We start from the raw sequence: 21,735 nt of genomic DNA, 5'->3' as shown, positions 1-21,735 counted from the left end.
ATTCGGAAATATACAGTTTCGTGATTTTCGTCGTTCGTAATTACGACAGTCGGAATTTTGATGGGTCGAGCATTTAAAGGGGCCCACTGATTAACAGTCCGCCGGACGGTATCGACCTGTCAGTTAGAACAAAATTTTGACAGTTCTGAACAACTGACAGGCCGATACCGTCCGGCGGATTGTTAATCAGTGGGCCCCTTAAAAGACGGAATAATAAAATTCGATATTCAAAAATTCGGCATAAAATATTTCGGAATTATGTAGTGTACCCAAATCTAACAATATCTACCGCCCAGAGTTAGCCCTTAATAATCCCAATACAGCTGTTAATAATAATATAAATATGTGAAAGTTTGTAGACTTTGTATATTTAGATGTTTGGCTGTTTGTTTTTCTATCACGCAAAAACAGATAAGTAAATAGAACTGGGTGTTGCTAATTACTTTTAATGCTATTTTTATTACTAAATAATACTTTCAATTACTAATTAATACGTATTGATAGTACTGATAGTTAAATACGGATAGAGAATTCATTCTATCCCGGCAATCATCCCATAATAAGGGGATGAAATGAAGGATAACATTAGTACGGATGAAAACAGCCTCTATGCATTGACATAGATATCTAGGGACTGGCTTTACGGGCAATAATAATGAGGCATGACAGGGGCCAGTACAGCGGTGTGACACCGCTACAGCGCGATTGGTTGATGAGTTCGCATCACGTGCGCGGTTGGTTAACGAGTTCGCATTACGCGCGCTATTGGTCGCAAGTAGTTGCGTTAGACTGCACGGTTGGCTGAAATTCATAAGTAACACCGCTGAACTAGTACCATTTTTAGTGCCCCTTTAGCCCATCCTTAGATATTATACGTCAATGCCTCTATGGCTTAGAAATTCTGAGTAAAAATAACCCAAAAGTTAAATGGATTTTAGAAAAAAAGTAAATGGTACACTTTTAAGTGAAAATGCCCATCTACGCAGACAAAGTCGCGGGTAGAGGTGAGTTGCGAAATAATTGATTGTTATTTAATTTATTTTAATACGCAACAGCAATAACAGCCTGATGATGCCTGCAAATAATTTTCAGTCGGGTGAAGACTACTGCGCAATGGACAAGGAAGTATGGACCGTTGTGTTTCTAGGTTTCATGAAAGTTCTTCAGTTTTTCACGGTGTCCTATTTCTACTTTGAGCAGTAAGTATCCGCAGATAACCAACCTTGACATTGCTCACAAACTCGCCAGTGTTTGTGACTCGCAACCTCTCAGAATCATTTAGAAAATAGAATTGGATTTGTTTCGTTTTTAAATCGAACGAAACAAAACAAAAGCAACTTATACTCAATATATTAATCAATCAACAATACTATTCGCTCCTCTGCTTACAAACTTCTATTCTCTACAGCTAATAGCACTTTATGCGTTGCTGCAGTAAATGAACCTAAGCAACGATAAACACTAGGTATACAGTGTGGAAAAAAAAGAATGGGCCCTGGAGGGAAAGTACCTTAAAATCTTCAGTTAGCTCATTTTACGAGTACTTAAAAAAAAATTTCATTAAAAAGAATTACAACTGCAATCGATCGACTATAATTTTAAAAATACGAAATATTCGATTATATGGATATTTTGTACGACAGACGAGTGTAAGACCTACTTATGTTGTTTTTTGGAGAAACTTCAACATTATCATGAATTGTATCGATTAGTGCAATTATACAAAAAGTTTTTTTCGAATCCCAGGCGATACAAGCGAATTTTTAAATAAAAATCTGTGGATGCAGTTTTATTTATTTTTTAAAATAAAAGAATGCTTCCTTTAAGTAAAATGAGCTATCTTATGGTTTTAAGGCACATTATTTTTTTTCACTCTGTAATACGACGACGTTTCTTTAGATAATAGCTCAAAAATACGTTTACAAATATTTTTTAGGAATACTGTCGCCGACGTAGTAAAACATAGGTACACATACACAAAAACGACAATATTGTATTGCCGTCTCATAGCGCATTCAATAAAATCTGTTGGTTAACGGTCAGCTGGGCGACAGGGCTGTAATTACTGGCCTATATCGATTTACCGATTCCATAGGTTCATAACATTCGTCTGTAATATTCATTATAAAAAAAAATGGTATTATGATTTTCTTCGAAGGAAAGAACGCCTCGAAATGTCGTAAATTGACAAGGTTATAAGTTCAGAACGACGTAGTTCTTGGCGTGAAAACTTAGCGTTTACGTGTTATATTATACACTGTCAAGGTTAAATTTCTTTCACGATAGGCTCAAATGGTACCAAAATAATTTCCACCTTGGGTGTTTAACACTTAAATCCCTCACTACCCTCAGGATTCAATGTACACCCACGCCGTAAATATGTCATTTTGCTCCCTTGTGACACCATCTACTATTATCTTCGTCGAAGACTCGAGCGTCAACTGTTGGCTGCCCCTGCGTCATCAATAATTCGTGACCATCGACATTGCCATGGGAAATGGGTCATCACACTTACTCGTTCCACTCTCGACAGCTGACGTGATGACGTGGCTCAAACATAACTCGTCTTAAACAAGATTGTATACTTATTCTAAGGTTCGCGACTCCTGTTTCATAGTTAGGAGTTGAAGGAGAGAATCGGGTAAGAATTTTATAGGACTACGCAGGTTCTGTAGCTCCTCTATCCACCAACGGAATAAAACGTATGGACTCCTCAGTGTTTTAACGTGATACTATACTCCTGTTGTGGATTGGGCATCCTTGGAACTTTAAGGCGTGATTTATCGGGAAGATCCCCTATGAGTGTCACAAAAATTTCTTACTATCAAGTAATGTCGTCATACACGCATTTTCTGGCATAGAAAAATGGCGCTCAAATGGTTACGAAAGATTGGGTTGAATTCGGAAGGTTAGATAGCAGTCGCTTTCGCAAAAAAATAGTGCGCTAATTCTTAGAAATTATTTGCTGTACGGGCCCCAGACTTCATATAAGTAAGCAGTGGCAAAAAGACAACGAATTATGATGATGATACGCGCTCATCATCTCGAATCATACGACATTGAAGACTATTAGGTATACGAGTATATTATCTTTGTAGAAAAAAATCGCAAGACGACGAATACCTATACGAAGTGACCGACATGAAGACGCAGCAAGTCGGCGTGGACTTCTGGGCGATGGCCAAGTCGATGTTCACGTACGGTGCCCTAACGGCGCTGTGCTGGATCATGCTGCGGCTGTTCAGCGCTGTGTTCACGCTGCCGAGACGGATGAGGCAACAGCAGCAGACCATACAGCAGTCTTTGCAAGAACTACAGGTATCTGCCTACTATTATACTAAGTATACATAGTCGAGTCAAAGTTCACGCACGGCGCCCTAACGGCGCTGTGTTGGATCATGCTGCGGCTGTTCAGCGCTGTGTTTATGCTGCCGAGACGGATGAGGCAGCAACAGCAGACTATACAGCAGTCTTTGCAGGACCTCCAGGTACTGTGCTCCAGTGTGTGTGTGTCCAGCGGCTGTGCTCTGAACACGTCTTACATGATGCCAACGGCCGCTTTCAATCACCGCACGCCGTCGGCTAAGTGTTCATCCTCACACCCTAGAAACTAAATGGTCGCGTACTATGCGATTTAAGAGGAAATTCCTCCAGCGGACGTTCCGGCTGTGGAATGAGCTCCCTGCCAAAGTTTTCCCGAGGGGCTACAGTATAGGGTTGTGTTACGTATATAGGTAATTATTTGTTATTCATTTCAAAACAGAATCTTGCATTGACGACATTGCAATAAAGATTACGAAGAAAAATAATTAATTCAAACTTTAGACTTTCCTCTGCTTCAGTTAGAAGGTTTTATTCGGAACTTGACAATTTTTTTTCCAAAACAAAATTTACTTGAAAACTTTAGGTACAGTTAAAATATCGCAATTCACTTACAGAGACGTTTTCCGGACCTCAATATAACAGAAGAGGATCTCATAAACGCAGAAAAAGAGCTAGATGACTTGATAAAGGAGCACGACGATAACACAGAACAAGATAAGAAGGAAACAGAAGGGAAAGCAATAGAAGACAAGGAAAAACCAGCCGAAGAAACTCAGACGAATAAAATAGAAGATAAAAAGACCATTTAATATTGAAATAACTTATTAATTAAATATAGCACATATTTTTCTATTATCATTAGGCACATTATTAAATTTTCATAGACAGTCGACATTCGTTTATTTTTAGCAAACTTCAAGTTTTACTTTTGCACTAAATGACGGGTTCTGTATGAAAAACCATGTCACATACGTCTTTCATTTCAGAGACTTAAACGGAAAATCAATAAGTCCGAACTATCAGCGCCCCTCGCGAGAATACTAAGGTAGGTAAACATCGAGTGCGTTCGGTAAAATTTTAATACAGCTATTAGGCGTCAGATGGCGTTGTAATAAATATTGCAAAAGCTCTGACAGAACCGGCCGGGAGGTGTGGTGGCTCCCAGCGAGCTTTCACCCTAAGTTAATATTATTGATCGGTCCATTCAGAGCATCTGTACAAAATAGTTTTTTTTTAGATTGTTAACGTCATGTTATTGTTTTGCGCGTAGCCGAGTGCCTAGATAAATACGTCCTCGATGTGTGATAGATAGTTGTTATCGGCCCGCTACTTGTGCGGCTTGACTAAACAATGTTAATCAGTACTATGTCGTATGGCAGGCGCTTCGTTTGCTCAATTAACGTGTGATAATAGACGGTATGAGTGTTTAAACCCTTGATAGTGTTAACCATGACTCGGTCCAGCTACCGGCCCTTGGTGCCCCGGTCTTCAAACAACTCCCTGGATAACCGCGAGACCGGGTGAGTTCTAATTTTAAACTACGAACATGTGATTGACCGCTAAAACTTGTTTTGTTTATATTGCATGCGTAATAAAAATACTTGATGTTTCTGATAGGTATTCAAGAAACGAGTATAAATTCCCTCGTTTTGAATAATATTCCGTCGGATACTATCGCGCCTTATTGTTTACCTATATCGGTTAGGTAGGTAGGTACTTTGTTCATATTGTGTTATTTTATAAAAAAATTAATAGTACATTTGCTGTGTATTTATGTAGTTAGATACATAGGTGCACATGAGATTCAAGTCCTTTATCCACAGCTACCTATGTGTTTTTCCACCACTTCTCTGGAAAGACCACAAACACCTAAATTTGAAGATATAATACAAAAATACTGCGCTGTATCTCCAATTCGCCATTATGTTACCAACATTTTGTCTCTCTTTTTTTTTATAAAAACGGTTTTACCTACAATAAAGGTAAAGAAAGAATGATGATTGATGAGTTACGAGTGCAGAATTAATGAATAAAGATAGGTATTAAATAAAACCTGTTCTTTATATGTGCATTACGAAGATGATCTCACCTGAGACGTACGACGTTCAAAGATATATCGTTATTAAAGTACCTACCTATATATATACGCAGGTACCCGTTGATGTAGGTAAACATAAGTATAAACTACCAAAACTAATAGTAAACTCTTCCTCGGTGTTAAAACACTTCAATACTTTGAGTTTAAGTTTACCTATCTATTTACAAATTTGATTCACAAATATTTCTGGAACTCGGTAACAGTCAGAGATAAAGCAAGAGGAAAAAACAACGCAATTCTGAATGAGTAGGTTGGTAAGTACTTTATTATCCATTTCTATTCGTTGCTTGGTAAATAGGTCACCCAATTTACGAAATACTTTCGACTTCATCTAACTCGCAAATAAACACAGGAGAAAAACTCCGACTAGTTTCAGGTACCCGATTCAGATTTTAAACAAAATAATGCGTAATGGTTTTGATACGACCTTGAAGCACACTCACGCTCTGATTGGTGCAAGCAAAATTAAGTGAAAGCCGTGCGTGAAATGCGCGTCAATCACTAAGACGACCGAGTCGTGTCATAACCAAAACAAATTGTTAAAGTTCGAATCAGGCCGTGCTACAGTATTGGGCAGGTAATGCAATTTTTATGAAAAATGGTGATGGCGCGAGCAAATAAAATGTTGGTTTTGGCATGCAATTATTGAAGTATGGAGTATAAAGGTAAAGTACCTTTATATAATAGAAAATGTTTTCTAGGCTATGATATAACAAAATACTTATTTCAAATTTCACAAATTGTCTAAAAACTAAGTAAGAATAAGAATAAGAACTGTTTTATTTGTCATGAAGTACTTACTCATAACTTCACTTCACAGCAAGTCACGTGTAGGGGCACACCTATCGTTTAGATTGTACATAACGATAACCACCCTATACTATACATATGTATAGGTAATTACGTAGGTAGATAAAATGCTACATGATAAATACTTACAAACCCTCGAAGATTAGATCATATATAGTCGATATTGCAGTTTAATGATAAGAAAGAAAGTAAATATAATAAATATGATAAGATTTTATTTTTATTGTAATATTTTCTTGTTAGCTTTTCATGACTTAGAGCATCTAATGTCGGACAATTCTCAATTCCGGAATGAATACCGGTATTGATATTGACCCGTTTAAAAGTACCTATACCAATATTTTTCTGTTTATATCATATCATATTTTTTGTTTTTTGGTATTTGCATTTCATAAAAAATGTTTCATTGAGATTTAAAAAAAAATCTTAGGTCAAAATATTCACAACAGCAATTTAAGTCGTATTTTTTTATATTTTAAAGCGAAACTTTTTTAGGAATCTAATATACGAGATTTCTATAACAATGGTCCCCTTTCAGTTCCGGTAGGTAGGTACCTTACCTATTGCAAATTGCAATATCATTGAAATCGGAATTACGGTATTCTTGCCCTTTTCAGGACGTAGGTTTATTGCAAAGAATATATAGATTTGAGCCTCTGCTGATTGTTATAGTGTAGATTAGGTTCTTTGAAACGATGTCCAACGAAACGTTTATAACACGGACGACTTGGTTCCATAAAGTGTTCGTTTTACGGTTGTACGAACTTAACCTAAACTAAAACTAGGGAACAAAATCTGAAAACATAACTAGTCATAAGTAGGTAAGTGGATATTATTATAATATTTAATAAAAGTATCGTGACTAGCTGGACTTCCTTAAGGAATAGGTAGATGCACCTATTTCGTTACGGGCTCGTACGTTACGTTACGATACGTTGCCCAGTTGGCGGGTGGCCAACACGTTTTCTAGAGTCACATAGGCAGCAGGGATGGCCATACGTAAGTACCTACTATTACGTAGACAGCTTCATCTGCCGGGCTAGCACATGATTGGCGCGACAGTATCTCGCCGGGAGATAAACTACCCGTCCCTCTTTAATTAATACAGTTAAAAAAAGACGGGTAGTCTATCTCGCGGCGAGATACTGTCGCGCCAACCATGTGCTTGGCCTACTGTATTGCTACATACGTCATTTTCAAATGCTAATGCTAACGGAAGAGACGAACGCTATATTTAATTGTGCTGTACTAACCAAACTAATGAACCCAGAGAGTCTGCAATAAATGGTTTTATTTTATTTATTTATTATACCATGTCAAAACGGGCCAGTAAGCGATTTCGGTGTTGGTCCCATAGTAAAAGTTGCTCAGTATAATCCCAAAACCTCCCTGGCAACAGGAATGCAGTTATTTTTTACCCACCGTGTATAAAGGTCAAATATGTTATTTCGCAAATTCTTTACACTACAAACTTGGCAGAACCTTCAAATTGGCTCTGGTCCACTGGACTACACAGCCAAGCCATTTTAAAACCGTATACCTATACAAAATACGATTCAATAACTACGAATATATAAGTATTTGTAGTAATAAATGAAGTGGTAAGAATATCGTATCGTGGCTGATATGTATGGTAATAAACATACTATACATAGCATGTTCATTAGGCCAAACGAACCCAACCTAATATAGCGCCGGGTGACAAGCAAAAGTCACTAACTAACACCATTGAAATTATTGTACAATAAACCGTGTTACAAGTGTAATAAAGTGCATTGTTACTTTAATTTTTTGATAGTACTTAGTGACTTTTGCTTGTCACCCGACGATAGATTATTTATGAGGTACTTACGGTGGTATAACATATATGTATTTTTGACTAGTTCAAAGGGTTCAAAACAGGCCCCTACTCTCCCCTGCCAAAAGATGGCCTTCGTATCTTCAACGTTCATCTCTTAGGAACATTTTTTCCAGCCTCTACATCTATTACTATTCCTACCTATAATATCTAGAATTCTAGATACAAAGCCTTATTAAATGCTTTTATATACCATACCAGTATATTTCTTCCGCCTTGTGACGCATGTATCGTGTGTTTCCTGGTTATAACACCCTAGGTTCTCCTAGATGCCTAGTTATTATACTTAAGCTTAGATTCAATCATTAAAATATATGCCGAATGGGGAATAAAATATGTGCCGTGAGTACATCCTAACAATAACACTTTTAACTGAAAATAAATCTCACCATGATCACTTAAATTGACGATTCGTGAACGGATATGCAGCGCGAATAGCGCGATGCGCTAATAATTTCGGTCTAATTGGTAATGTTACACGTTCCTGAAATTTACCGACAAACCCGAGGGCATTGTATAGTATTTAACCCAAAATTAGTCAGATTTTAGAGTACACGAGGGACGTAGCTGTAACGAGTTCGATATGCTAATTTAGACAGGCTTTAGTGCTTTATTAATGTAAATTACTGGCATACCTAATAAGTAATTTTCATTTTTAACAAGCAGAAACGTCTGCGAACGATGCTATTTGCTGGCTATGGATGAGGTCTTGGTGGCTCAGATGGCAGATCGCTGGAGTATCACATCGTAACTGGTGAATTTCCAATATGACTTGGAACTCCGGTAGCCGTTTAAGAAGTGTAACTGGGATAAGAAGTGTAGCGGTAGATGTCGCTAAGGGTCCCCTTGACCCGTAATATGGTGGAAAGATTTGCTGGCTATGGATCAGGTCTTGGTGGCTCAGATGGCAGATCGCTGGAGTAACGATCCAGAGGCCGTGAGTTCAAGTCTCACCCAAGACAGTAATTTTTCACTTTTAAATTTATTCTAAGCTTAATACCTAATAAGTATGTAAAATGGCAGTGTTTATGTAAAGTTTAGGTATTCCAAGCCCTAGCATAAAATAACATCAAATATTAATTTAATAGTATAATTTGCCCAAAGATTATATTAATTAGCCTCTGAAGAGCGATATTCAGGTAGGTAATTTAAATAAATTGGAGTGGCACGAATGATTACGAATGTTTTATGAATTGGGAAGTTGGGAAGCCAATACACGTGTAAGAAACAAATTAAATTGCTCGGTAAGTCGATTAGAGAATTAATCACCATAATTGAAACTCAAGATTGTTCCAGCATTATTGGTTGTACTTATTTTTAACTGTCTGTTTCACATAAACACTTTTGACAAATAATAATACTAATAAAAGGAGATGGCGGGACAACTTGGACGCATTCTACCCCAAACGGTGAGAAAATGCCGATGACAGGGTCGAGCGGAGGCGGAGGAGAAACGAGGGGAGGCCTTTGCCCAGCAGTGGGACACCAAAATAGGCTAGGGAAAAAAAATACTAATAATATTTTTTTTTATAATACTTTTGACAAATATTTACAAGTGCGATAGGAAATTCTGGCGATAAATTGAAACACGACCGAAGGGAGTGTTTTAAATTGACACGAATTGCAATTTACCTTTTCGCACGTGTATTATATGTATACAATGTTTTACAGTACGTATGGCGCTTTAAATTTTGGACATACGCAAGTATAGAGCTAGTTACCGCACTACGGCGGTATATTTACTGTAAAAAATATTACGGTGTACTGGGATAACTTCGACTACGAGGCGATTTTGAAAATCCCTAAAGGTTCCGTCACACAGGCGCGTTTTACGGGCGGGGCGTGAGCGTTTAATATGTAAAAGCTGCGCGCCCCGCTCACGCCCCGCCTGGAAAACGCGCCTGTGTGACGAAGCCTTAATATGTATCTTCTAAACTAGAAGCACTCACGACGAGTGTCGCGCTACGCTACTACTCACGCTCTACCTATAGAGTCTACGCGGAAAGAGAAGAGTCGTGGAATGTATGAGCCCCGTACATTCCAAGACTCTTCTCTTTCCGAACAGACTCTACCTACTGCAACGCTTAATGTTGCAATAGTAGAAACTGCTTCTAGTTTAGTAGACATTAGCTATTTTCAAAATTATCCCGCTTTCGAAGTTAACCCATACCACCTTAATAAGTTTAGTTTATCCTAGCATAGCCGCAGGGGGCTATTCATAAATTACGTCATTTCAAATTAGCGGGGTGGCGGGGGGGTCTGGACACCGGATGATGGTAGCATGACGTAGGAGGAAACGGGGTCATTCGAAGCATGATTTTTGGATGATTTTAGGAGGGGGGGGGGGGGGGGGGGGTCAATAATCGTCAAAAATCGATGACGTAATTTATGGACAGCCCCCATGCACAAATCTTTTAATTTATGGTGAGGTAGGCGATCGGCAAGATAGACTTGTAACTAGAGGGGTTTCTTTGCTTTAAAAATGCCTTTTTCGGGGCTAGCTAAAGCAGTCTAACAGTTTTATTATCAAAACAATTAAGGTCAACGTACTAGTTAGTACTCGACATGCTAATGCCCAATAGATGACACCTTGCTGTCACCTCTATAGACAAGGACTTAAGTTTCAAGATGACATGTACTGGGACCGCGTCGATTTATTATCCGCATGAAAGCCTGTAACCTATAAGGATGACATACGTTAGACCGGGCCGTGTCCGGGCTGGAGCTTCCGGCGCTTCATTTTCTATGGAAAGCATCACGTGATCACCTGTCATCTGTCATAGAAAAGTAAGCGTCGGAAGCTCCGGCCCGGACACGGTCCGGTCGGCCCGGTATAACGTGAGTCATCCTTAACTTGGGCTAGTAATGGTTTTCACGCCATACTCTTTAATACCGGGGCTCAGTGAGTTTTCCATTTCCCGCTACATTCGGGCGATACCAACTGGGGCGGAAGTGCTACTTTATGGACGAGTTCATTATAGCTTTTTTTTTGTTTATTGTAGCTACCGTGACAATAGGGATATTGCGCCTCTATTAAAAAAAAAAAACAAATCACACCATGCACGAAATAAAGCACCAGATGACCAGATAATTATTAGAAAAACGTAGACAGCAATTATTTTTTGATACAATTTTATTTAACAAATCGGATAGAACTAAAAAAAGTGCTAAAAGTAGGTAACTTGATCATGACGTCACTAGTGCAGTTTTCAAATAAATTCCATAGTGGCTGAATCGTTTTGACGGTTCGAAAAAAGAAACTGATTTGACTAGGAAAGTACATATTTATTTCTAACATCTAAAGTGATATAATTATTATTTCAATTTTCAGTCGTAGCACACACACACTGCTTACCGCACGCACGCATAGTTCTTTGCATCTCAATTCATCATCATCATATCAGCCAGAGGACGTCCACTGCTGGACATAGGCCTCCCCCAAAGAGTGCCACAATGACCGGTCTTGCGCCACCCGCATCCAGCGGACTCCCGCGACCTTTACCAGGTCGTCAGTCCACCTTGTGGGGGGTCTACCCACGTTGCGCCTTCCGGTACGTGGTCGCCACTCGAGAACCTTTCCGCCCCAACGGCCATCGGTTCTACGGGCAATGTGCCCCGCCCACCTCACCTCACTTACCTACTTAATTAAATTGTATCTGAACCTGTGTAATGTAGAATAAAATCTTACAATAAAATGTTTACTAGGTACTTTGCTAAGTAGGTCTACTACTGTAAGTACATTAACCTATAACCGACGAGTGGAGGGATGAAATTAATGTAACCAGCGGTATTATTAAGGGTCGTTAAGATAACAATAAGTTAATGACCAAATTGCGTATCTTATCTCGAATTACCTCACATAATATATATGTTATTTAGTAACATCAACGGTTATTCATCCGGCATAAAAGAATATAAACAATAAGGTTCTATTATGATAAATGGCAAGATTGGCAAGCAATGACCTAAAATAGAATGTAGAAAATTAGATGAAATATAGCCTGAATGAAAATACGCACTAAACGTTTCGCCATTTATTTTAAAGTGCCAATGATGTAAAAATCATAAAAAAATACAAATTTAAATATTTGTCAAAAATCAAAAGAGTTCGCAACAAAGAAGTTATTTACTTTTCCGACATTCATTTTCTGTCTAGTTCGCAGAAAAATCTGAAAGGAAACTCTTAAAATAACAACGTCTTTTTCCCTATAATACCGGAGGCAATTTCTAGGCTATTACATTTTCCCCATAATTTAATTGGGTAGGTATTCAATGAAAATACCCATAAAGTATTGGGTAATCTAGAGGCCGATTCTGTTTGAGTAATTTCTTAAAATCTTGACTTTGTTATGATAAGAGCTTGACGCGACTACAGCACATCAAACGCGCACCAATAAGTGCGAGCGAGATGCGTTAATGTCATGACTCCCCGTGCATTTTGCTCGCACCAATCAGTGTGAACGATCGTCAAGGTCGTATTAATAAAATAACCGGTCAAGTGCGAGTCGAACTCGCGTCCCAAGGGTTCCGTACTGCACACATTTTCGAACGAGCGAGCAAAGCGAAGTTCATAAGTACATTCAACTGTTCATTCAATTTTTCCACACAAGGCTGGCTATCTTTAATTTTGTTCGAAGTTCGCGAATTGCTGGCATCTCACTCTGTCACTCTAATAGGGAATATCAGGCAAAGCTCTGTGTAGGTGGCACCTTTGTGGCACATACAGTAAACAAACCACATTGACACATTACACGTCACGTCAATCACATGGCCTACCGCGAAACAAGTAAATCGAAATTTCGTTATCTAATCTCTCTATCGCTCTTGCGTATTCGAGCGATAAAGAGGTAGATAACTAAATTTCGATTTTCGCGTTTACCGGTAGGCCCTTGTTAACAAACCGCCTTGATGCATCAATGTCATATTTTATTGTCTGTGAAAACTTGTCAAAAAACTGTTTAAGGCCTAGTATGTATAAGTTACTCTATGCTTTTACTCTATGTTCAGTGCTGCACTCTGGCGGCAGAACATTGCAGTAATATCTCCTATTACGGTTTCATTGGAGAAATCCCCGCAATTTGCGAACTTCGGTGTTAGCGGTAGACCCTCTGATATACGGCAGTTTAGCCTTCTCATTTAGCTACTCGTACTTATTTAAACCAATTATTTGTTCTGTTTGAGCACTAACCTCCTAAAGTTCATCCTTCGACCTTGCGTGGAGGCGCCCCTCTCTTGGATGCTTCAGGCCTTCGGCCCAACGCAGAGCTCGGCCTTCGACCTTCGCACTAGCTGTCCACACCACGTTTCACGTAAATCAATTGCGGTTGTGGCCCTGATAGAGCTTATCCGCAATTCTTATTCTTAAGTCCGGCTCACGCTTAATTGCAGACTTCTTATACGTTTTTCCAGTAATCTATAGGTATCGGGCCCAATCGCTTAACAAAAGATAGAACAAAATCGACGATCTCCTTTGCAGGAAGCATGCACATGTCGGAGGCTCCGGGCCTTCGACCTTCGCATTCAGACACTTGTACTATAATTGTTCTGTGTTTGAACACTAACCTCCCGAAACTCGGCCTTCGGCCGTGCGTTTCAAAAAGCTACTGGGGGATGCTTCGGGCCTTCGGCCCTACGCGTAGCTCGGCCTCGGGCTTCGCAAATCACGTAAACCATTACGGCTGTGTCCCTAAAACAGCCCAACCGCGTTTTTTTTCTTAAGTCCGACTCACGCTTGACTCTAGATTTCTAATAGGTTTTTCGGTCATCTAGAGGTAAAGAACTATTATGTGTATTTTTTTCATAATTTTAGTCCCAGTAGTATCGGAGTTAAGGGGGGGAATGGTCATTTTATGCCTATTTTCTTAAATAACTTCTAAACTATTTCATAAAAAATTATAGAAAAAATATATTTGAGATCCTCAAAATAAGCCCTTTCATTTAATATGTAACACGATATGGTTTGCAAAACTTTGTTTTTTAATTTTCTCATATTCCCCCTAAAAGAGCCCCCTATGCTTAAAATTCATTTGTTTTTATTACATGTCCGTCTTTGGGTCACAGATTTCCATATGTGTACCAAATTTCAACTTAATTGGTCCAGTAGTTTTGGAGCAAATAGGCTGTGACAGACGGACAGACGGACAGACAGACGCACGAGTGATCCTATAAGGGTTCCGTTTTTACTTTTGAGTTACGGAGCCCTAAAAACATAAGAAATATGTCTCCTAAGTCCCTGCGTACAATTTTTTGTAGACATTCCAAAATCTTTTTTGAACTTGTATTGTGTAACTAGGGGTTCCAATTTCAAAAACAAAACAGTTGCTTCTGGGTCTCATGAGGTTAATCAGAATAGATAGGCCACCTAGTCCATCAAAACGATTTGTGTTTCAAATCGTGGTTGAAAGTAGGAAGGCGGTATTAAAAACCAGTAAAGTTATTTCAGTGAAACTAAGTCATTTTTGTGGCTCTTTAAACAGTTTTAGTGGTTTCATTTTATTAGGTACATTAGCTGGTAAATATACTCGAATAAAAACTTTTATCGAATCAAGGCTGCTGTTTGGCTTTAATGCCCGAGATATTTCCGTTACTGGGTTAAATATAAGAGTTATCAGCGGGGTCGGTATATGATAACATATTTCTGTTGTTTATTGTTCCAAATTATATAATTTTGGATCAATACACGTAGTACATGAGGCACACAATTATGTACGAAATATCATTTGATATTTACCAGTCGTTTTTCGGTGAAGGAAAATATCGTGGGGAAACCGGACTAATCTCCTCTGGGTTGGAAGGTCAGATGGCAGTCGCTTTCGTAAAAACTAGTGCCTTCGTCAATTCTTGGGATTAGTTGTCAAGCGGGCCCCAGGCTCCCATGAGCCGTGGCAAAATGCCGAGATAACGTCACATAGTACAGGAGGCGTATTCAGGTAACCTAAAATAGCAAACAGACCTACATCGATTGAACACTAATGATCTGGCCCCGATTTCACCACGGTGACAGGTGCGACAATTGTAAAATCACTGTTGATGACGTCACAGGCATCCATGGGCTACGGTTACCACTTACCATCGGGCTGGCCGTATTCCTGTTTGCCACCATCATTGCATTATTTAAAAAAACTTTATTATATCGGAAAAAACAGATATTTCTTTTGCGAAGTTTCTGACAATTGTCAAGATTTAGAAGAATTGTAGGTAATTCTTGACAGGTAATGAGTTATATGTCGGAATTTCGTGACAATTGTAGTGTTTCTTGTGACAATTGTCATAAACTTAGCAAGAGAAATATCTGTTTTATTCCGATATAATAAAGTTTTTTTTTAATAAAACAATGATGGTGGCAAACAGGAATACGGCCCGCCCGATGGTAAGCGGTAACCGTAGCCCATGGATGCCTGTGACGTCAGCAACAGTGATGTTTTACAATTGTCGCACCTGTCACCGTGGTGAAATTGGAGCCTGATAATACATTTCCAGGTTCACGGTAATTTTAGAACTTTGATTAGTATAATGGAACACAAGTGTTGTAACAATAAAGGGTAACACTGTTGACCCTAATGTCCGCTGGTTTTATACAAATAGGGTTAATGTTCTGACTAGTCATACATAAATCACAAAATTACCGAGGTACGTAAATATACTTTATAACTAGTAACTTCACACAACAATTTGTGTAAAAAGAGAAATTTCGATATTTTTTTGAGTGTTAATTTTGAATTCCGAATTTAAGTGAAAGATTCTATAAAAGAGTCACGAGCGTAGTGAGTTGTTAAGCAGCAAAGTACCCTTATTCGAGCTGCTGAGGTGAAAATCATTTTAACATTTTGTGTCTATAAAATTACCTTTTATTTAAATACAGATATTTAAAGGAGATACTAAAATTGATAGAAATTATACGAAAAAATGCTGAAAAGTTGTATCCTTCGTCAAACAAGTAATTCAAATAAACTTTACTAGAGTTAGACCAAGAAAAGTCTGCAGCGATTTGATAGCCCACGCAGTGCAAGTGTTATTTACACGTCATAATTTCATACAAGTTTGACGTTTAAAATTACACTTGTACTGCGTGGGCTATCAAAATCGCTGCAGACTCTTCTCGGTCTGACTCTAGTAGTTACTAAACTTATCAGTAACAAAATATTAATATTAAAATATTAGATTATTTGTCTTTAAATAATTATTATATTTTAGATTTTAGCATTGATGTTTTTCAGTAATTTGACAGCAATGAAAATCATCTGCAGATGCAAGAAATCCCACTGCCGTCCTACTATTTATCAATTTTTTACACGTTGATTAAACATATCAAGAATCTTATGTGCTTTCCGAAAACCAATAAAGAGGTACCTAACTAACGATGTAAGTAAACAATTTACAGCTTAAATAACTTCTTCAGACATTCTCAAAAAATATGTCAGCAGTCTAACCCGTCGGACCCATATACAAAATATATGAAAAATATAGAGTAGGTAGTCGTGGCAATTAGAGGCATCCGCAGACATATTCTCAGAAAAATGACCCTCTGAATTTAGTAATAAATTTTTATATTACGAAATAAAAACTCACTACCTAGTACATTTAATTTACTATATTAATTTAAATAAATTTAAAAAGGTAAACACGAATTTCACCTTTCTTTTCCCCAGCTTACAAATTTAAACACCGTTTCATCTTCTCCCAACCACTTCCATCCCCGCGATCCTTTGAAAGTAAACCTTCTTGTCAACACTTAAAGTTCAAATTCGAGGTACAATAAAGGTAAAATCCCTATTGAGAAGACACTTTAGAAGCCTATAGGCTCTGTAGCGACCTTCACCTGGTCCCAAGGCAGTCCTTTGTCCGTTCTCAAGAGGGGCTTTGGGAACAATATCGGGTTTCTGTATTTTACTTGGACTTGAATGTCGATCTTTAGTGAACAGGGTTGCACGCGAATATCTTGTAAACTTCCTTCGAGTGTTGACTAGTTTCTTTAGTCAAATTATTATGTAAGTAAGTACCTAAAATTTATCTGACTTGTGAAATATTGACTTTTATCAATAAATCTCTTGTATCTTGTGAATCATAGGCTTAAAATTTTTATATATACCTAACAGCCCAAAAAACATAATCAGTCAATCAAACTTATGTTAAAAATAAAAACTGTAACTATATTTAAGACGAAACAGGAGCTGAGTTTTAAATATTTTAGTTAAATATACCCGTCTCGCTAACGGAAGCGGCACCTAAAAGTAGTGCGGTAAGGACAAGGCGAAAAATCCTGCGTAAAAATCTCAAAAATCGAGGTTTCGTACTCCTCTGTTTCCTCCTCCAAAACTTAACCAATCGTAACCAAATTTTGAAATCTAAATGATTATGAAATGATCTGTGTCGGACCGTTTTGCTTTTTTGGCTAATTGATATCAGTTTTGAATGCCACGCCTCTCATTGCGGCATAGTCAATTAGGCCATTTTGGCCATTTTTGAAGGGCTCTAGCGCCTTAAAAAACAAAAATATCAAAAAAAGCAAAACGGTCCGACATAGATATTGACAATATTAATCTATGTTGAAAAAATCATTGCTCTAGCTTCAAAAACCACGGAGGAAAACGAGGAGTACGTTTGTATGGAGAAATTACCACTCCCGTTGGCTCTTAACGGTTCGTACCTCCGCTTGAACCACATATGAGAACCCTTGTAACTCAGCCTTATTCTAAGTGAATCTGCAACTAGTGCCATCTCCCCATCACGGTATATGTTTACAAATACATAATGCGGTTAGGTATGTAGTTTATAGAAGCACGTTTCTATATCAATTTTAGGAAAGCGCGGCGTAATTTAAGCAAGTTACATTTTGTGACGAAATGTATGGGGTGTGACTTTACCGTCAGTTTCGTGCTATTACTAACCAGCACGACACATTTATATACCATTAACGAATGGTTCGCAGTTAAGTAAAGACGCTCTTAGGTATATTCAAGTTAGGTACCTACCTAACCGATTGAAATGATAAATTTATTTATCAGTAGATTAGGTACTGTATCAGTAGATTTATGTGAAATGGTCCTGTTTTGGTACCTATAAACTTAAACGAAATACTTAAATTACCTTTTGATGACCGGTCTGGCCTAGTGGGTAGTGACCCTGCCTATGAAGCCGATGGTCCCGGGTTCGAATCCCGGTAAGCGCTTTTATTTGTTTGATGACACAGATATTTGTTCCTGAGTCATGGTTGTTTAATGTCTATGTATTTGAGTATTTATATTATATATATGGGACAAACAGATCACTGTGTTATGTCTTTCCTGTAGACATACACAAGAGTTAAGGGCTGTAAAGGTTAATTTTCTTTTTTAACCCTTATCCACGTGAAAAGGTCCTCCTTTTATTTAGAGAACTATGATAAAATCATTGCTTACATGCCCACAAGCTGTTAACTATTGCCCACAGGAGAGAAAAATGTGCTGTTCGCGATAACACACTAGTTTTCTCTCCTGTGGGCAATAGTTAACAGCTTGTGGGCATATAAGTAATGATTTTATCATAGTTCTTTAAATAAAAGGAGGACCTTTTCACGTGGATAAGGGTTAAATAAGAAAATTAACCTTTATAGCCCTTAACACTTGTGTATGTCTACAGGAAAGACATAACACAGTGATCTGTTTGACCCATATATCGTTGTCCGAGTACCCACAGCACAAGCCTTCTTGAGCTTACCGTGGGGTTCAGTCAATTTGTGTGAAAAAGTCCAATAATATTTATTTATTTTATTTATTTACCTATTGGTTTCATTTTATTATTTTGCGGTATCAGGGAGCAAGTAAAACCGGGCTTTCATTATTCATTTAACACATTCAACACCAAGAACCCGACTGTCGGGTACACTGTTCGTAGCGACTACGCGCTACATACGACGAAACCGTGGCTACGCGCTACGAGCGTAACCCGTAGCACTTAGTGGTATTGAATGTGTTAATGCTCTTGCAGGCTTAAAGTGTAGGTATATACCATTTAAGACCTAAATAAATTTCTAGAATTCGCCTCTGTGCTAACTCTGTAGCTTATTTTACTATAACAAGACCAGTGCATTTTGATAACAATTGATATGAGAGAAGTGATGGACATTATCGCATATAAATAAACCGTTATCGCACTTCTGAAATGGCACTGACTTCTTTATTATTGTTTATCTATCTTGCGTGTTTCATTGCTATCAATGAACTTATTACGCATTTAAATCGCAAAAAGATAATTTTGAATATGTAATTAATGATTACTTATTATCATTGGTTCAAGCGTGTAAACGTGTAGGTGGCATTACTGGCTTGTACCAACTTGTGCAGTAAACATCAAAATTAGCGTATCAGACTATGAGCCCGATTCGGATTTTGAAATAGATATCTTTTAGACGTCACCAAGATACGATAACGATATGTTTAAGATCTAACCTTTCAAATTTGACATTTATTTGATTCTGGAGATACTCTTGAACGATTTCCACAAGATATGACTTAGAGATCCAATTCACATCTAATAGATATCTAACACTATCTGACGTAAAAGTGACACTGATTACCCGAATTGAGCTGCAAAAGAGAACTAGTTGAAATCTAAACTATAACGTATCTAGAATGGATCTAGTACGTGTCGTCTCTTGTATTCACATCTTGAACTTCGAATACGGCAGTATGAGTCAAAAGTATCTATCGCTCTCTAATAGCTTAACAAAAATAGATATGTCACTATATTTAGAACAATTAGATTGTAGCAGACCCCTTTGAGCGCGAACAGTACGGTTACCATCAGTTTGTCACTGACATAAACGCCGTCGAGAACGTAATTTACTTTCTATACATCCCGTTTGCACTAATGTGCGAGTGCGAGCGAGATGTATAGAAAGTAAATTACGTTCTCGACGGCGTTTATGTCAGTGACAAACTGATGGTAACCGTACTGTACCTATAGATAAAAGTATTTGACGCGCCAAAAGTATATTTTTAACAAGCTTTTATTAGGTCGACCTGTATGTAACTAACATGTAATGGAATCTAAGGTAACTAATTTAACCAACTTCCAAGGATCGTAGCGTCATGAAAATTGGCAGCTGTAGGTATGTAGTTCTGATGACAATACAATAATATGGTACTGTCGAACTGATCTGATGATGGAGACAGGAGGTGGCCATAGGAACTCCGTGATGAAACAACGCAACCTAATTGTGTTAGGGGTTTTTAGAATTGTCTCGATGAGTATTAGTTGGCTGTCGTAAGAAAAGTACAGTCAGCGATAAAAGCTTGTACCAAAAATGAAATTTTTGCCAAAAACTTATTTTACTTTTGCCGCGTTGTTTTAGCTACTAATATTGATACTGAGTATACCTACGGAATATTACTTGATTTTTTAGGGTACGAGTTTGATAGGCTTCGGATAGTGGTTGAAGGGCAGTAGGCTTACATAGTGTTGGTTAAGACTGGAGTCCTTTGAGTCCTGTGCTTCAAGACTCGACTCAGTTTTTAGACTCTTATAATTGAGTCTAAACTCGAGTTCTTTTCAACTTGTTAGAGAGTCTTTTGTAGAGACTTGAGTCCTGTTTAGAGAACTTTTGTTTTTTTACAAAAAAAAAAACAAAACGCATTGTCTTTATGTAGAATTCGTGAATTAGGTACACAAATCATACTATTAACGCCTAATTTCTTTATTGTTATTTAGGAAAAACCTATAAAATTGTTGACGGAGTCTTTATTCGGAAAACTGATTTATTCTGATTTGAGTCGCTTTAAAAAAGACCCAACTAAAGACTGGACTCGGGACTTAAAAGCCTCAGAAGTTTTTTAAGCGCCGAGTTTCGTAAAAACGAGCTGAGTTCTTCAAATTCAGACTCAGTGAACTCGAGAAATTCAGATTACCAACTCTTACACCGTAATTTCAAAACGTCGACATCTTTTCGCTTTGCAGTGCAAGTGGTAATGGAAGTAGGTTGAGTCAACACGGCTGAAAAGAAGTAGGCTGCAGCTCGGCCCGGCTTTCAGCCATGTCATGGGGTCAAGTGCGGATTGGTGCACTGCCGATGACTTGGAAATGCTACTTTTTCTGAGACAAAGCTTTTCTGCTTGGGAACTAAAGTAGCAGGGGTAGTCTCACTGGTTCCTCAGGCATTTATAGTACATTGTGCAACATGGGGCGTAAGTTGAATATTATTACGCCCCGAGTAACACACAATGTTTTTCATCACAGTTGCGATACAAAAATTAAGTATAAAAACAAAAAACTGTTAATGATGGCACTAGAAACTTCATAACTCCCTAGGGAGAACGCTTTTTCTATAACTCCCGCTAAACCTGCGTGCAATTCCACATTTACAGAGCGAGGGTGATGAAAAATATATTGTTGTGGAATCTAACTCTTAGGTATTTGAGTTTCTGACACGAAACGAAAGTTTTGCTATTGATTAATATCAATGTTATTAAATTCTACAACGGGACTTAATCGCGTATTTAAGTTTTAAGATTAAAATACCATAAATAAATACGCGATTAAGTCCCGTTGTATAATTTAATAATGTGTAATAATCGTGAACGTTTAATCAGTGTAGTAATAAAGACTGACAAGGGGCACGTAATGCCAATGGCCACCTAATGAAAGTACCTCTAATCTACACTTCACGCAC

General features: G+C 38.0%; 2 protein-coding genes and 1 non-coding gene across 4 annotated transcripts in view; all 3 read left to right on the top strand.

The window, feature by feature from the left end:
- The first annotated feature begins 1,089 nt into the window (after positions 1 to 1,089).
- LOC134792053 (uncharacterized) lies at positions 1,090 to 4,214 on the top strand. 2 transcript variants are annotated; one of them, XM_063763177.1, is made up of 3 exons: positions 1,090 to 1,199; positions 3,099 to 3,318; positions 3,939 to 4,214. In XM_063763177.1, exons 1-3 carry the CDS (start codon positions 1,114 to 1,116, stop codon positions 4,131 to 4,133), a joined length of 501 nt encoding a protein of 166 aa, XP_063619247.1. In that variant the 5' UTR covers positions 1,090 to 1,113; the 3' UTR covers positions 4,134 to 4,214. The 2 variants fall into 2 exon arrangements, with proteins under 2 accessions (XP_063619247.1, XP_063619248.1); XM_063763178.1 differs by lacking the exon at positions 1,090 to 1,199 and adding an exon at positions 2,523 to 2,641.
- Positions 4,215 to 4,586: 372 nt separating this feature from the next.
- LOC134792051 (uncharacterized) overlaps positions 4,587 to 21,735 on the top strand; it is a 104,046-nt gene continuing 86,897 nt past the window's right edge. Inside the window, exon 1 of the mRNA XM_063763173.1 lies at positions 4,587 to 4,844. Coding sequence (XP_063619243.1) covers positions 4,774 to 4,844 — 71 coding nt within the window. The 5' untranslated portion in view covers positions 4,587 to 4,773. The remainder of the gene's footprint in view (positions 4,845 to 21,735) is intronic.
- Trnav-aac (transfer RNA valine (anticodon AAC)) lies at positions 8,980 to 9,052 on the top strand. Its single transcript has one exon. It is a non-coding gene; the product is annotated as a tRNA-Val (tRNA).

Source organism: Cydia splendana, chromosome 7 (assembly GCF_910591565.1).
Source record: "Cydia splendana chromosome 7, ilCydSple1.2, whole genome shotgun sequence".
Classification (NCBI taxonomy): Eukaryota; Metazoa; Arthropoda; class Insecta; order Lepidoptera; family Tortricidae; genus Cydia; species Cydia splendana.
This window is presented reverse-complemented; position numbering and strand designations above follow the sequence as displayed.

Bases quoted from the DNA above. Each gene is read 5' to 3' on its own strand.
- LOC134792053 (XM_063763177.1), top strand. From the start codon at position 1,114: ATGGACAAGGAAGTATGGACCGTTGTGTTTCTAGGTTTCATGAAAGTT. The intron at 1,200-3,098 runs GTAAGTATCCGC...TTATCTTTGTAG, and splicing joins TCCTATTTCTACTTTGAGCA to AAAAAAATCGCAAGACGACG. The intron at 3,319-3,938 runs GTATCTGCCTAC...ATTCACTTACAG, and splicing joins AGTCTTTGCAAGAACTACAG to AGACGTTTTCCGGACCTCAA.